The sequence below is a fragment of the Myodes glareolus genome, chromosome 9 (assembly GCF_982192425.1).
Source record: "Myodes glareolus chromosome 9, mMyoGla1.1, whole genome shotgun sequence".
In the NCBI taxonomy this organism is placed as follows: Eukaryota; Metazoa; Chordata; class Mammalia; order Rodentia; family Cricetidae; genus Myodes; species Myodes glareolus.
In genome coordinates this window covers 52,971,711-52,985,438 of record NC_142034.1, presented here as the reverse complement: position 1 = coordinate 52,985,438, position 13,728 = coordinate 52,971,711, and the positions used below count along the sequence as shown (strand labels likewise).

The 13,728-nt window shown below is 42.8% G+C and overlaps 1 protein-coding gene across 4 annotated transcripts in view; it reads right to left on the bottom strand.

Annotated features, from left to right (window-relative positions):
- Window positions 1-13,728, bottom strand: part of Card8 (caspase recruitment domain family member 8) — a 48,441-nt gene that overhangs the window by 13,899 nt on the left and 20,814 nt on the right. For all 4 annotated transcript variants that reach the window (XR_015738821.1, XM_087910377.1, XM_087910378.1 and 1 more), the window contains exons 6-8: window positions 13,347-13,570; window positions 7,838-8,100; window positions 266-391 (exon numbers count right to left, since the gene is read on the bottom strand). Coding sequence is in view for 3 of the 4 variants with exons in the window: in XM_087910377.1 (XP_087766503.1) it covers window positions 266-391; window positions 7,838-8,100; window positions 13,347-13,570 (613 nt within the window). In the remaining variant the exon portion in view is untranslated. The remainder of the gene's footprint in view (window positions 1-265; window positions 392-7,837; window positions 8,101-13,346; window positions 13,571-13,728) is intronic.

Genomic DNA, 13,728 nt, shown 5'->3' with positions numbered 1-13,728 from the left:
ATCTTAAGCCAGGACTTGCTGTCCATGTTAGGCAGGTCCCTTCTCTATGCCATGTTGAATCTAATTCCTCGATTCTCCAGGCCTTCTGTTTTTCTGTGTGACCCCTTAAACTGCTTTCTACCTAATGTCGATGTATTCCTCCTCTTCCTAAGCCCCAATTATTTTCTCCTCAATCTCAGTTTGTCGCAAAGCCCTGTAACCTGCCCCACAGGGTTCCCAAGTCTGGCATCTGATCCTGAAGAGTAGCAAACTCCTGGATGCTCACCTCAGGGATGATTTCCAGCTTCTTGGAAGCAGACACTGTGTAGCGGGAGCCAATGTAAAGATAACCTAGTGGGGGTGGCTTGTTTATTCGAACAAACTGAAACTTCATTTCTTCATCATCAATGGCCTAGGGAACATTGCAGACAGTGATTTAGCTAGCTTTCTGGGCTACACATCTCTCTGGTCTGAATAAGGTGAGGTGGTCGATCAGTAAATTGGTGTGGAGTGGGGTGGTAACACCTGCTGGGCACCCTTCAGACTTGTGTTCTGTTACACAGTCTGTTCAATTATTGGCATCTGTCATGTTCATTGTGGGACAGGGTCCCTGCCAGAGAAGAAGGGAGTTCCTTGGGTGTGGAGCATTCCCATCCTTCTGGTGGGTGGAAAGAGGTCATAGAAGGCCTTGCAGAGATAAAGAAACATTAGAGGCAGGTGGGGGAGACTCTTGTGTGAGGGACCCAGAAGAGAGTAGAATCATCACTAGTGTTCTCTTTACAGAAGTATATTCCCACTACAAAGTGTGGGACAATTCTGTATTCTGTCAATTATGTTTTAAATAAATGCTGATTCTCCAGTAGCAAGGCAGTAAGTATAGGAAGGACAACCAGACAGGAAGTAGAGGTGAGACAATGAGAACAGAAGAATTCTGGGAAGAGGGAAGCTCATTCCTCCGCAGTCCTGCCCAGACACCGAAGAAGCAGGATGTGACCTGCCCCGCTGAAAAATGTACTGTGGCCTGAGTCCTGGGAAGACCAGCTAGCCCTGTTGCCCTGCTGAGCAGTTCTTCCCAGAGAGGTGAGTGGGTGCTAGCCTGGGCAGCCTGCCTGCCTGTCTGGGAAGGGAGCACAGCCCTCCCCGCCTCAGCTTCTGCGGCAGGGTCTTCGGTGTTCCAAGGGACCCCTCCCCTCCCCCCACTGCTGCGGGCCCTTTGTCTCCTGAGTCCTGGGAAGACCAGCTAGCCCTGTTGCCCTGCTGAGCAGTTCTTCCCAGAGAGGTGAGTGGGTGCTCACCACTGCCCAGGAAGAGAGCACAGCCCCCCCCCCCCAGCATCTGCAGCAGGGTCTTTGGTGTTCCAAGGGACCCCTCCCCTCCCCCCACTGCTGCAGGCCCTTTGTCTCCTGAGTCCTGGGAAGACCAGCTAGCCCTGTTGCCCTGCTGAGCAGTTCTTCCCAGAGAGGGCTGAGGAGCTCTATCCAGAGAGTGCTGTGAAGTCCTACCCAGAGAGTGCTGAGGAGTTCTATCCAGAAAGTGCTGAGGAGTTTCATCCAGAGTGGAAGAGATGGGCAGGCGCCAATGCAAGAATTCCTCCAACAACCTGAAAGGCAACATGACACCGCCAGAATCCAGGGAGCTCGAAACTAGAAGAATTGAACACCCTACACCAGAAGAAATAGAAGAAATTGACTCTAAGCGCTTCTTTATGAAAATAATAGAGGAAATTAAACAGGAGGTGAAAATCTGCCGTAAAGAAATGGAAGATAAGTATAACAAAAAAATTGAGGAAATGAGTAAAGAAATGGAAGAGAAATATACCAAAAAGTTTGAAGAAATGAGTAAATCCGTAAATGAAATTCTGGGAAACCAAGAAAAAACAATCAAACAGGTAATAGAAACAGTTCAAGATTTGAAAACTGAAATGGAGTCAATGAAGAAATCACAAACCGAGGGCCGGCTGGCTATGGAAAATCTGGGTAAACGAACAGAGACTTCAGAAACAAGCTTAACCAATAGAATACAAGAGATAGAAGAAAGAATCTCAGACTCTGAGGACACCATAGAGAAATTAAACACTCTGTCCAAAGAAAACAGCAAATCCAACAAATTCTCATCACAAAACATTCAGGAACTGTGGGACACAATAAAAAAACCAAATCTAAGAATAATAGGAGTAGAAGAAGGAGAAGAATTGCATTTCAAAGGTCCAGAAAATATACTCAACAAAATTATAGAAGAAAACTTTCCCATCCTAAAGAACGATATTCCTATGAAGGTTCAAGAAGCATACAGAACACCGAATAGACTGGATCAGAAAAAAACATCCCCTCGTCATATAGTAATCAAAACACAAAGCATTCAGACTAAAGAAAGGATATTGAAAGCTGCAAAGGAAAAAGGTCAAGTAACTTATAAAGGTAAACCTATCAGACTTACACCAGACTTCTCTATGGAAACCATGAAAGCCAGAAGGTCCTGGATAGAGGTACTGCAGAAACTAAGAGACAATGGATGCAAACCCAGACTACTTTACCCAGCCAAGCTATTGTTCACTATCAACGGAGAAAACAAAATATTCCAGGATAAAAACAAATTTAAACAATACGTAGCTACTAATCCAGCCTTACAGAGAATACTAGAAGGAAAATCACAACCCAAGGAATCCAACATTCCCAACACTGCCTACATTAACTCAGACATTTAGCGACCCTCCACAAGCACAACTCAAAGAAGGAAAACACATACACGCTACTACCCAAAAAAATGACCGGAGTCATCGATCACTGGTCATTAATATCACTTAATATCAATGGTCTCAACTCACCTATAAAGAGGCACAGACTTAGAGATTGGATACGAAAACAGGATCCAACATTCTGCTGTCTACAAGAAACACACCTCAACCACAAAGACAGACACCTACTCAGAGTAAAGGGTTGGGAAAAGGTTTTCCAAGCAAATGGACCTAAGAAACAAGCGGGTGTGGCCATTCTAATATCTAACAAAATCGACTTCAAACTAAAATCAATCAGAAGAGATGGAGATGGACATTTCATACTCATAACAGGAACAATTCATCAGGAAGAAGTCTCAATCTTGAATATCTATGCCCCTAATATAAAGGCACCCACATATGTAAAAGAAACTCTTCTAGAACTCAAGGCAGTCATCAAACCACACACACTAATAGTAGGAGACTTCAACACTCCTCTCTCATCAATGGACAGGTCAATCAGACAGAAACCTAACAGAGAAATAAGAGATTTACTGGAGGTACTGAATCAAATGGACTTAACAGACATCTATAGAACACTCCACCCAAATAGGAAAGAGTATACCTTCTTCTCTGCAGTTCATGGAACCTTCTCGAAAATTGACCACATACTTGGTAACAAAGCAAACTTCCACAGATACAAAAAAATATTAGTGACCACCTGTGTCTTGTCAGATCACCATGGATTAAAATTAGAATTCAACAACAATGGTACCCCCATGAAGCCAACAAACTCATGGAAGTTGAACAGTCAACTACTAAATCACCCCTGGGTCAAGAAAGAAATAAAGAAAGAAATTAAAGTCTTCCTTGAATTTAATGAAAACAAAGACACAACGTATTCAAACCTATGGGACACAATGAAAGCAGTGCTAAGAGGAAAGTTCATAGCACTAAGTGCCCACCTAAAGAAAACAGAGAAAGCACACATTGGAGACTTAACAACACACTTGAAAGCTCTAGAAAAAAAAGAAGCTGATTTACCCAGGAGGAGTAGAAGACTGGAAATAATCAAACTGAGGGCTGAAACCAACAAAATAGAAACACAGAAAACAATTCAAAGAATCAATGAAGCAAAAAGCTGGTTCTTGGAGAAAATTAACAAGATTGACAAACCCCTATCCAAACTAATCAAACGGCAGAGAGAGAACTTGCAAATTAATAGGATCAGAAATGAAAAGGGGGACATAACCACAGACACAGAGGAAATACAGAGAATCATTAGATCTTACTACGAAAGTTTATATGCCACAAAGTTGGAAAATGTAAAAGAAATGGACATTTTTTTAGATAAGTACCATATACCAAAGTTGAACCAAGACCAGGTGAACAATCTAAATAGACCTGTTAGTCGTGAAGAACTAGAAGCTGTTATCAAAAATCTCCCTACCAAAAAAAGCCCAGGACCAGATGGTTTCAATGCAGAATTCTACCAGAACTTCCAGGAAGAGCTAATACCTATACTCCTTAATGTATTCCACAATATAGAAAAAGAAAGGTCACTGCCAAACTCCTTTTATGAAGCTACAGTCACCCTAATACCAAAACCACACAAAGACACAACCAAGAAAGAGAATTACAGGCCAATCTCACTCATGAACATCGATGCGAAAATTCTCAATAAAATACTGGCAAACCGAATCCAAGAACACATTAGAAAAATCATCCATTATGATCAAGTAGGCTTCATCCCAGAGATGCAGGGCTGGTTCAACATACGCAAATCTATCAATGTAATCCATCATATAAATAAACGGAAAGAAAAAAATCATATGATCATTTCATTGGATGCTGAAAAAGCGTTTGACAAAATTCAACACCCTTTTATGATAAAGGTGTTGGAGAGACTGGGGATACAAGGATCATACCTAAATATAATAAAAGCAATATACAGCAAGCCGACAGCTAACATCAAATTGAATGGAGAGAAACTCAAAGCCTTTCCACTAAAATCAGGAACACGACAAGGCTGTCCACTCTCTCCATACCTCTTCAATATAGTGCTTGAAGTTCTAGCAATAGCAATAAGACAACATAAGGGGATCAAGGGGATTCGAATTGGAAAGGATGAAGTGAAACTTTCGTTATTTGCAGACGATATGATAGTGTACATAAGCGACCCCAAAAACTCTACCAAAGAACTCCTACAGCTGATAAACACCTTTAGTAACGTGGCAGGATACAAGATCAACTCCAAAAAATCAGTGGCACTCCTATACACAAAGGATAAAGAAACGGAGAGGGAAATCAGAGAAACATCACCTTTCACGATAGCCACAAACACCATAAAATATCTTGGGGTTACTCTAACCAAGGATGTGAAAGACCTATTTGACAAGAACTTTAAGCCTTTGAAAAGAGAAATTGAGGAGGATACCAGAAAATGGAAAGACCTCCCCTGCTCTTGGATTGGGAGAATCAACATAGTAAAAATGGCAATTCTACCAAAAGCAATCTACAGATTCAATGCAATCCCCATCAAAATCCCATCAAACTTCTTCACAGACCTTGAGAGAACAATAATTAAGTTTATATGGAAAAACAAAAAACCCAGGATAGCCAAAACAATCTTATACAATAAAGGAACTTCTGGAGGCATTACTATCCCTGACTTCAAACTCTATTACAGAGCTACAGTATTGAAAACAGCTTGGTATTGGCATAAGAACAGAGAAGTCGACCTATGGAATCGAATAGAAGACCCAGATACTAACCCTCAAACCTACGAACACCTAATTTTTGACAAGGGAGCTAAAGGTATACAATGGAAGAAGGAAAGCGTCTTTAACAAATGGTGCTGGCATAACTGGATGTCAACCTGTAGAAGAATGAAAATAGATCCATATCTATCACCATGCACAAAACTCAAGTCCAAATGGATTAAAGACATCAACATCAATCTGTCCACTTTGAACCTGATAGAAGAGAAAGTGGGAAGTAGTCTACAAGATATAGGCACAGGAGGCCACTTCCTAAGTAGGACCCCAGCAGCACAGACAATAAGAGAAACAATGAATAAATTGGGACCTGCTGAAACTGTGAAGCTTCTGTAAAGCAAAGGACACTGTCAGTAAGACAAAAAGGCTGCCTTCTGACTGGGAGAAGATCTTCACCAACCCCTCATCAGACAAAGGTCTGATCTCCAGAATATACAAAGAACTCAAGAAACTAGACACTAAAACTCTAATTAACCCAATTAAAAAATGGGGTACTGATCTGAACAGAGAATTCACAACAGATGAACTTCGAATGGCCAGAAGACACTTAAGGTCATGCTCAACCTCCTTAGCGATCAGGGAAATGCAAATCAAAACCACTTTGAGATACCATCTTACACCTGTCAGAATAGCTAAAGTTAAAAACACCAATGATAACCTATGCTGGAGGGGATGTGGAATGAGGGGAACACTCATCCATTTTTGGTGGGAATGCAAACTTGTGCAGCCACTTTGGAAATCAGTGTGGAGGTTTCTCAGGAAACTGGGAGTCAACCTCCCTCAGGACCCAGCAATTCCTCTCTTGGGAATATACCCTAGAGATGCCCAAACATACTACAAAAGCGTTTGTTCAACTATGTTCATAGCAGCACTATTTGTAATAGCCAGAACCTGGAAACAGCCTAGGTGCCCCTCAATAGAAGAATGGTTAAAAAAGGTGTGGAACATATACACATTAGAGTTTTACTCAGCGGTAAAAAATAATGACATCTTGAATTTTGCATGCAAATGGATGGACATAGAAAACGCTTTACTGAGTGAGGTAAGCCAGACCCAAAAAGAGGAACACGGTATGTATTCACTCATAAGTGGATTCTAACCATAATTAAAGGTCTTTGAGCCTATTATTCGTGATCCTAGAGAAGCTAAATAAGAAGACGAACCTGATGAAGATTATTTACCTATCTGCCAGGAGGTAGGAAATAGTCAAGAGTCCCAGGTAACCTTGGGTGCATGAGGGGGGGGTGGGAGGGTTGATGGAAGGGGAGAGGGTTAGAGAGAAGGGAGTAGGGGAGGAATGGAGAAAGCTCGGTTGACCGGGATGGGGGGAAGGGAGGAAGGATGAATGTGGGATCAGGGAAGAATATATTTCAACTAAGGGAGTCATATTAGAGTTTACAGGAAACTTGATTATATATGGGATCCCAGGTCCAAGGAGAGATCCCCAGATTGTTCTCTGGACAGAGGAGGGGGTGCCTGAATCGGCCTTGGCCCGTGACCATACTGATGAATATTTTGCTTATCACCATAGATCCCTCATCTGGCGTTGGATGACGATACAGATGGAGGCCTGCGTTGGAGCACCGAACTGAGCCCCCCAAGATCCAAACGAGGAGCAAAAGGAGGAAGAAAATGACGAAGGACTGCGAGGGATACTATCACCCACTGATACAAGGGGTCGGATCTAATGAGAGTTTACCAAGGCCAGATGGACCGTGACTGAACGAGCATGTGATCCAACCAGATTCTCTGAATGTGGCCGGATTTTCTGAATGTGGCTGGCCTGCAGTCTTTCCGAGAAGCCATTGACAATGACACTGGGACTGGTTTCCTCTGCATATACTGGATTTTTGGGATCCAGTCTGTTTGGATGCTCACCTTCCTGGACCTGGAGTGAGGGGGGAGGAACTTGGACTTCCCACAGGGCAGGAGACCCTGACTTCCCTAGGGGACAAAGAGGGAGGAGGAGAGGGAGGGGGGGAGTGGGAGGGCGTTGGGAGGAGGGGCGTAAATGGAAACTTTTTATAATTTAATAAAATTACAAAAAAAAAATAAAAAATAAAAAAAAAAGAAAAATGTACTGTGCCATGTGGATAACATATACTAGAATGATGAACAGGCTAATATAAGTTATAAGAGCTAATACGAAGCCTGAGGTAATGGGTCAATCAATTTATAACTAACGCAGACTCTCTGTGTGATTTCTTTGGGACCTAAACGGCTGTGGGAACTGGGCAGAACAAAAACCCCAACAAGCAGGCCCTCATATTACACTCCAAGTTGAGAATCTCTCCAAGGGGTTCATTTGCTACATCTCAAGTTTTTTGCCATCCCACCCTGGTCCCTCTTTTGTGGACATCAGTGTCACCTTCCGAATGGTGCAGTCATTGGGGACCAGGTAGAGATGAAGGGTGACTTCCTCGACATTGATGTGATAGTAGATCAATGTGATGGGAGTGATGGGGATGAGGCTCCTGATGGTAAGGTAGATCCTCAGTAGAACTCCCACTGGGGAGAAGCTTGGGTTTTCCAAGATTGTGTAGTTCTGCTCCACCCTGGTTGGAGTTTCTAGGACCATCCCATATTCTTGAAAGTGGGCTACATGGAACCAGGAGATGTCCACCTGACCTTCTGTGAAAGAACAAATTCAAAGATGGAGATTTAGTGTTTCCATTGAGCCATATTTGTCTGGAAAATTATCATCAGAGGACTTAGAATGACTGTGGTGGTTTGAATGAGAATGGCCACCATTGTTGGTGGAACTGTTTGGGAAGGAGTAGGAGGTGTGGCCTTGCTGGAGGAGGTGTGTCACTGGGGTGGGCTTAGAAGTTTCAAAAGCTTGTAATTTTTCTAATTTCCTTTCTCTCTCCTCATTGACAATAAGGATGTAAGCTCTCAGCTACTGCTTCAGCACCAAGCTGCCTGCTGCTGCCATGCTCCCTGCCATGATGGTCATGGACTCACCCTCTGAAGCTGTAAGCCCCAATAAAGTTTTTCTTCTATAAGTTGCTTTGGCTATGATTTCTATTTAGTTTGCATTTAGTTTGATGTTTATAAGAAAAAATTACAACCAAAGTTTAAATTTTATTAATTAACTTCCAGTTATAATACAGCAGAACTGTTTCCTCATTATCAATTCACTATGGCAGAGAGGTAAAGGTGAGCTGCTGTCAGAGGTGACTCATGCAGACTGCCCCTCATTGGAGGCAGTTTACTTTTGACCTTGGCTAGCTGCTGTGAACATTCACAGTGGAGTGGAAGTTCTTGATGGTCACATCCACAGATGCTGTACACAGATGTTCTTACACAGCCTCAGAGGCGACTTTCAAAAACCTGACAATCAGCAGGTTCTTTGAGGCGCTGCCGCCACCAGCTTCAGGGTCTTGGAATTGGCAGTTTCCCATAAATTTTTATTTGCAGGATGGAGTTTTTCTGCTATCAAAGAGACCTAAATGTCTTTGTTCACTGAATACAGGTTGGATGGATCCCTTTAATGATTAGTGCCAAATGTGGACTTTAATTCTAGAATTATTTTGAATGTAGGCCTCAGAGCAAGATAGATATTATCTTGATTGGATCGATGGAGTAGGGAAGCCTTATCCACTGTGCATGTGGCATCATTCCACAAACTAGGACTCAGGTCTGTGTAAAATGGAGAAGGTCACATGAGCATAAACTTTCACTGTTCTTTCTCATTCTGTTGACAGAGGTTACCAGGTGTCACATGCTCCATGTTCTCAGAATTCCATGTCATGATGGACTGTTCCTTTGGACTGTGAGGAAAATAATCTTTTTAAAAGTTCCTTTGGTCAAGTATTTTGTTGAGTTACAAGTGAAGTAACCTGGACAGAAAATTGGTATCAGGACTCAGGGTTTTGCTGTATAAACAGAATCACGTGGTTCTTAAGCCTTTGGAACTGTTTTGTGGCTGGAATATAGAAGAGTTTTGTACCTAGTACTAGGAAAGCCCTTCCATGCTGAGGGCAGAGTTTATGGGGATATTTGGGTGGAAGCAGGAAAACAAGAACGCTGAGAGAGACAGTGGAGGCAAGTCCACTGTTGCAGAGAGTAGCAAGGTTTCTATTGGGAACTGTAAAAGGATCCATTCATGCAATTTATTGGGTTAATGTCCTGAATATAAGGGAAGATGAATTTAAACATAAGGGAATAATTTGGCAGAAGAAGTCTCAAGACAGAAAAATATCCAGAATAATTCTACAAAATCATCTATAATTTTTAGAAATCAGCATCACAGTGATAATAGAAAAGGTGTCCTGAGAATAAAATCTCACTCTTCATAGGCTCATCTTTTGAAGATCCAAATTTCATTTAAAGGCAAAAGCCTTAAGTGATCGTGTTCCCTGTTCCACAAATGCAAATGCCCAAGGAGGTGTCCCCCATGGTCAGCACACCATTCAGCTATGGTCCAGGGTGGGAACATCTCAAGCTGTCAACAAGACTTGGCAGAGCCATTACTATAGTTTTTAGCCATGAAAATGCTAGATTGATGGGTATCATGCTGTACAGTTTCAGATAGTAGCTGAGGCCAGGAAATGTGCCTGAATCAAAGACCCTGTAAGGATCATGAGAGCTCATCATATGGACCTTTGAAAGTGTAACCTAAGGTGGAATGAAGATGCCAGAATCACATTTTTTGGCTAAATAATGGTTTAGGGAAGGAATAGAGTAATGGCCCTAGGAGAGGATATGTGTGCTTCAAGTGGTAGAACTGGAAGGGAGTTATCTATGTCCTTTGGAATACAGTGGATGACATCATGATCTCCATAACTGGACATGGAACTGCAGGATTTGGTGTTTATGCTGATGGAGTTTGGTCTTGCTGTGGTCTTCTAATCAGTCCTTGGTATGCCCTGATTCTTTTATTTTGACATGGCCATGTCTGTTATTGTACATAACCAATGTATGTTATAAGTTGTTTTCTATCTTACGGGAGCTCAGAGTTAAGGTTGCCTTGAGTCGCTGTCGAGAGGAAGACCTTTTGGACTTTAAACTGTTGGAATTATTAAGGACTATGGAGACCTTTGAAGTTGGATCACATTTTGATTTAGGAGACAAAACTAAAACTTTGGAAGATGAAGGGGAAAGTTACGAATTAAAGTGACGTGCTTGGGTGTTAAGCTGACAATGGTAGGATCATGATGATGAATCTCACCAGCCAACTTGATGTGACCCCTGTTAATGGAGGGACAACTCTGCAGCTCACCATGTTCGCATCCCTTCAGCACTGAGTTTGCTTCCAACTTGCACCATGACAAATAGTGCTGCAGTGTGTGCCGTTTATCCGGGAGCATTTCTATTTCTGTCGATGGAGGCTGCTTGTTCTTTTCCTGCCTGCCCACACCCAAAATAATCACACAGTAACTATATTAATTAAATCACTGATTGGCTTACTAGCTCTAGCTTCTTATTGGCTAGCTCTTACATCTTAAATTAACCCATTTCTATTATTTTGTATTTTACCATGAGGTTTGTGGCCTACCAGTAAGGTTCTGTCTGACAGCTTGTGTCTTTCTCCTTTGGCAGCTACCTGGTATCTCCTTGACTCTGCCTCTTTTCTCCCAGCATTCAGTTTAGTTTTCCCACCTAGCTTTATTCTGCCCTCTCATAGACCTAAGCAGCTTCTTTATTCATTAACCAATAGAAGCAACACATATACAGAAGGACTTCCTACATCATATTTCTCTTAGGTGATTGCTTTGGAACCAACAGCCACCAGAAAATGAGGCAATGAAATTGCTCCCATCAGTAGTACAGCTTAGGATTTCCATCAATGACATGCTAGTAAACAGTTTCACATGGAACCACACAGCACTAAAATGCCCTCTGTGTGACAGTTCTGGTCCTTAAACCCTGGCTCTCCCCAAGTCAGCTTCAGCCCCAGCACCAGATCCTGGCACCCATGTTTTGTGCTGTGTTGATTTTCACAGAATCCCAGAAGATGTACCTCTCCAACTTCCCTTCTTGCTAGGGAAACTGGTCATGACCTTCCTAGGACTTGAGGGGAATGTAAGGGGCTGGACTTTTATTGTTAAAACAAGAAATTTCCTGAGGCATCCAAGATGACTTGGTAAGTTTTGGGTTTTTGGATACAGAGATTGACTATATATCTCGGTCCAGAAGTCACCCTGCTCTTGCCTAGTCTTCAGAACTCTGGGACCACAGGTATGTGTCGCCATCTGTCCCTGTGACTGTCCTTCCAGTACATATTGTTCTATAAGCTTTAACAGAATCACATATATTTACTTTTCCAAAGGTGTAGTTTTCAGATCGGAATGGAAGTGAGAAACAGGAAAGGCGGTGACCTTCAGGGAAGAGCTTGAGTGGCGACTGCGGAGGTGTTGTTCTTAGAGAGACCAGGAGCTCTGTGTAGACCTGCTGCACTGGCCTCCTTAGACACACTGGGAAGTCACCATCTGGGTATCAGTGCTGCTTGTCAGGGTCTGGAGTGCAAGACCTCATGAGTTTATAAATGTAAGTATTGTCTTTCTTTGTTTTGTGAGTTCTCTTCAACTGAGTCCTGTTTGCTTTCTTCATCTTCATCTGTTGTCTTCTTTGGGGCTTGGCATTAAATGCAAATATTTTAATTTGAGGGATGCTTTGCTTGTTTTTTTATTCATGATTCTCATATCAGCTGGAACCATCTGCTTTTCTAGTTTTTATGACTTCTTCAACTGCCAGGTCTTCCTTCTTGGATCTATTCCTCATCTTCAACACTACCAACAAACACCATCTCCATCTGCAGTGAGCTGGATTCTCCTGGTCCCTGTGGTGGGTCCAGTGTTGTGCTCCATGAATGTACAAGGCCTGATTCTCTTGCTTTCATTTTTTTTCCTTTTATAGGTAGAATCTGGATGTGTAGTCTAGGTCGCACTTGAATTCTAAATTCCCTTGCCTCAGTCCCAGAAGTGCTAGGATTACAGGCATATAGTAATACTTTCTTTATGAGATCTTTCACTGAGAACTTTGTATTTGTTAAAACATCTTCTTTGTGGTCACATGCTCTGCTTGTTTAGCTTGTTGTTCTTGTGGGACTCCCAACAGTGGGAATGTCTCTGACTCTTTCCTTTTCTCAAGACCATTTTCATCCTGCAGGGTTGCCTGGTCTACCCCTTGTGCTTAGTCTTATTGCGACTTGTTATGCTGTGTATTTTTGATATAACTTGGGAAGCCTGCTCTTTTATGAAGGAAGACAGAGGAGCAGTGGATCTGGAGGGGAGAGGAGGTGAGGGGGAGAACTGTGATGAGCACAGAGAGAGGGGTGGGTGCGGTATGTATGTACCGTATAAGAGAAGAATAAATAAAAAGAAAAAAAAAAACCTCTGAAGGAATCAGTTTGGAACACTTTATGAGTCCCACCCTGATTTCTTAGGAAACCCCTCTTCTGTTGCTCCAGTTCTCAAATAGAATCTGGTGGTGCCATTTTCTCCCTGTCTGCAGCTGTTCAATGGATTACAGTGTTGGAAGACACTGGGTAGCAATGTTTCTTGTTAATTTCTTTAGTCTTACTTTGCAGCAATCTCTTCAAATTGCTCAGTTTATTCTAAGTTCCCTGCTGGGCCCATGAGGGACATGGTGTGTAAAGAACATTTAATAATCACCAGCAAATACTGCTACTGAGGACATCACTTTCCACTCAGGGACTCCTTCAGGTAAAGCAGAAAGAAAGTCATAAGGCTGGGAGAGACGTGCTTCAAAGAGGGGATGAGAAAACAACTCAGTGTCCACCTTCACAGTCTGCTCTGCCTCACTAAGGAAGCCATAGGCCTTTCCTCATCACCATCACCCTGTGCTCTGCTTTAGGACATGGCAGGTCCTCCCATCACCACCACCCGACTCTTTATGCTTCCCTTGGTTACCTTGGAGATCCACAAAGTGAGGGAGGTACACAGCAGCCACAGCTCCCTGCTCAGCCTTGATGTCAAACAGAGGCCCGGCCACCATGTGACTGTCCGGCAAGGGAGTCTTGTCCAGGTGTTGGCTCCAGGCACAGAATCCAATCTCGATGGTCACTGCCCTTGTCACCACAAAGTGGAGTCCTGTGCAGGGACAGTGGTAGGAACCATGCACAGGGAACTGAACTCTAGAAAAGGGAGAGGCAGACACCAATGAACACCAGCTCTGCTCTTCCATTAGGTGCAGACCCAGTGCAGGACTGGGGACTCAGCAGACTTGAGCCAGATGGTTCTGAGTTCTGGTTCCACTTCTAGCTGTATGTGGATCCCTAACTAAGTCAGTGAG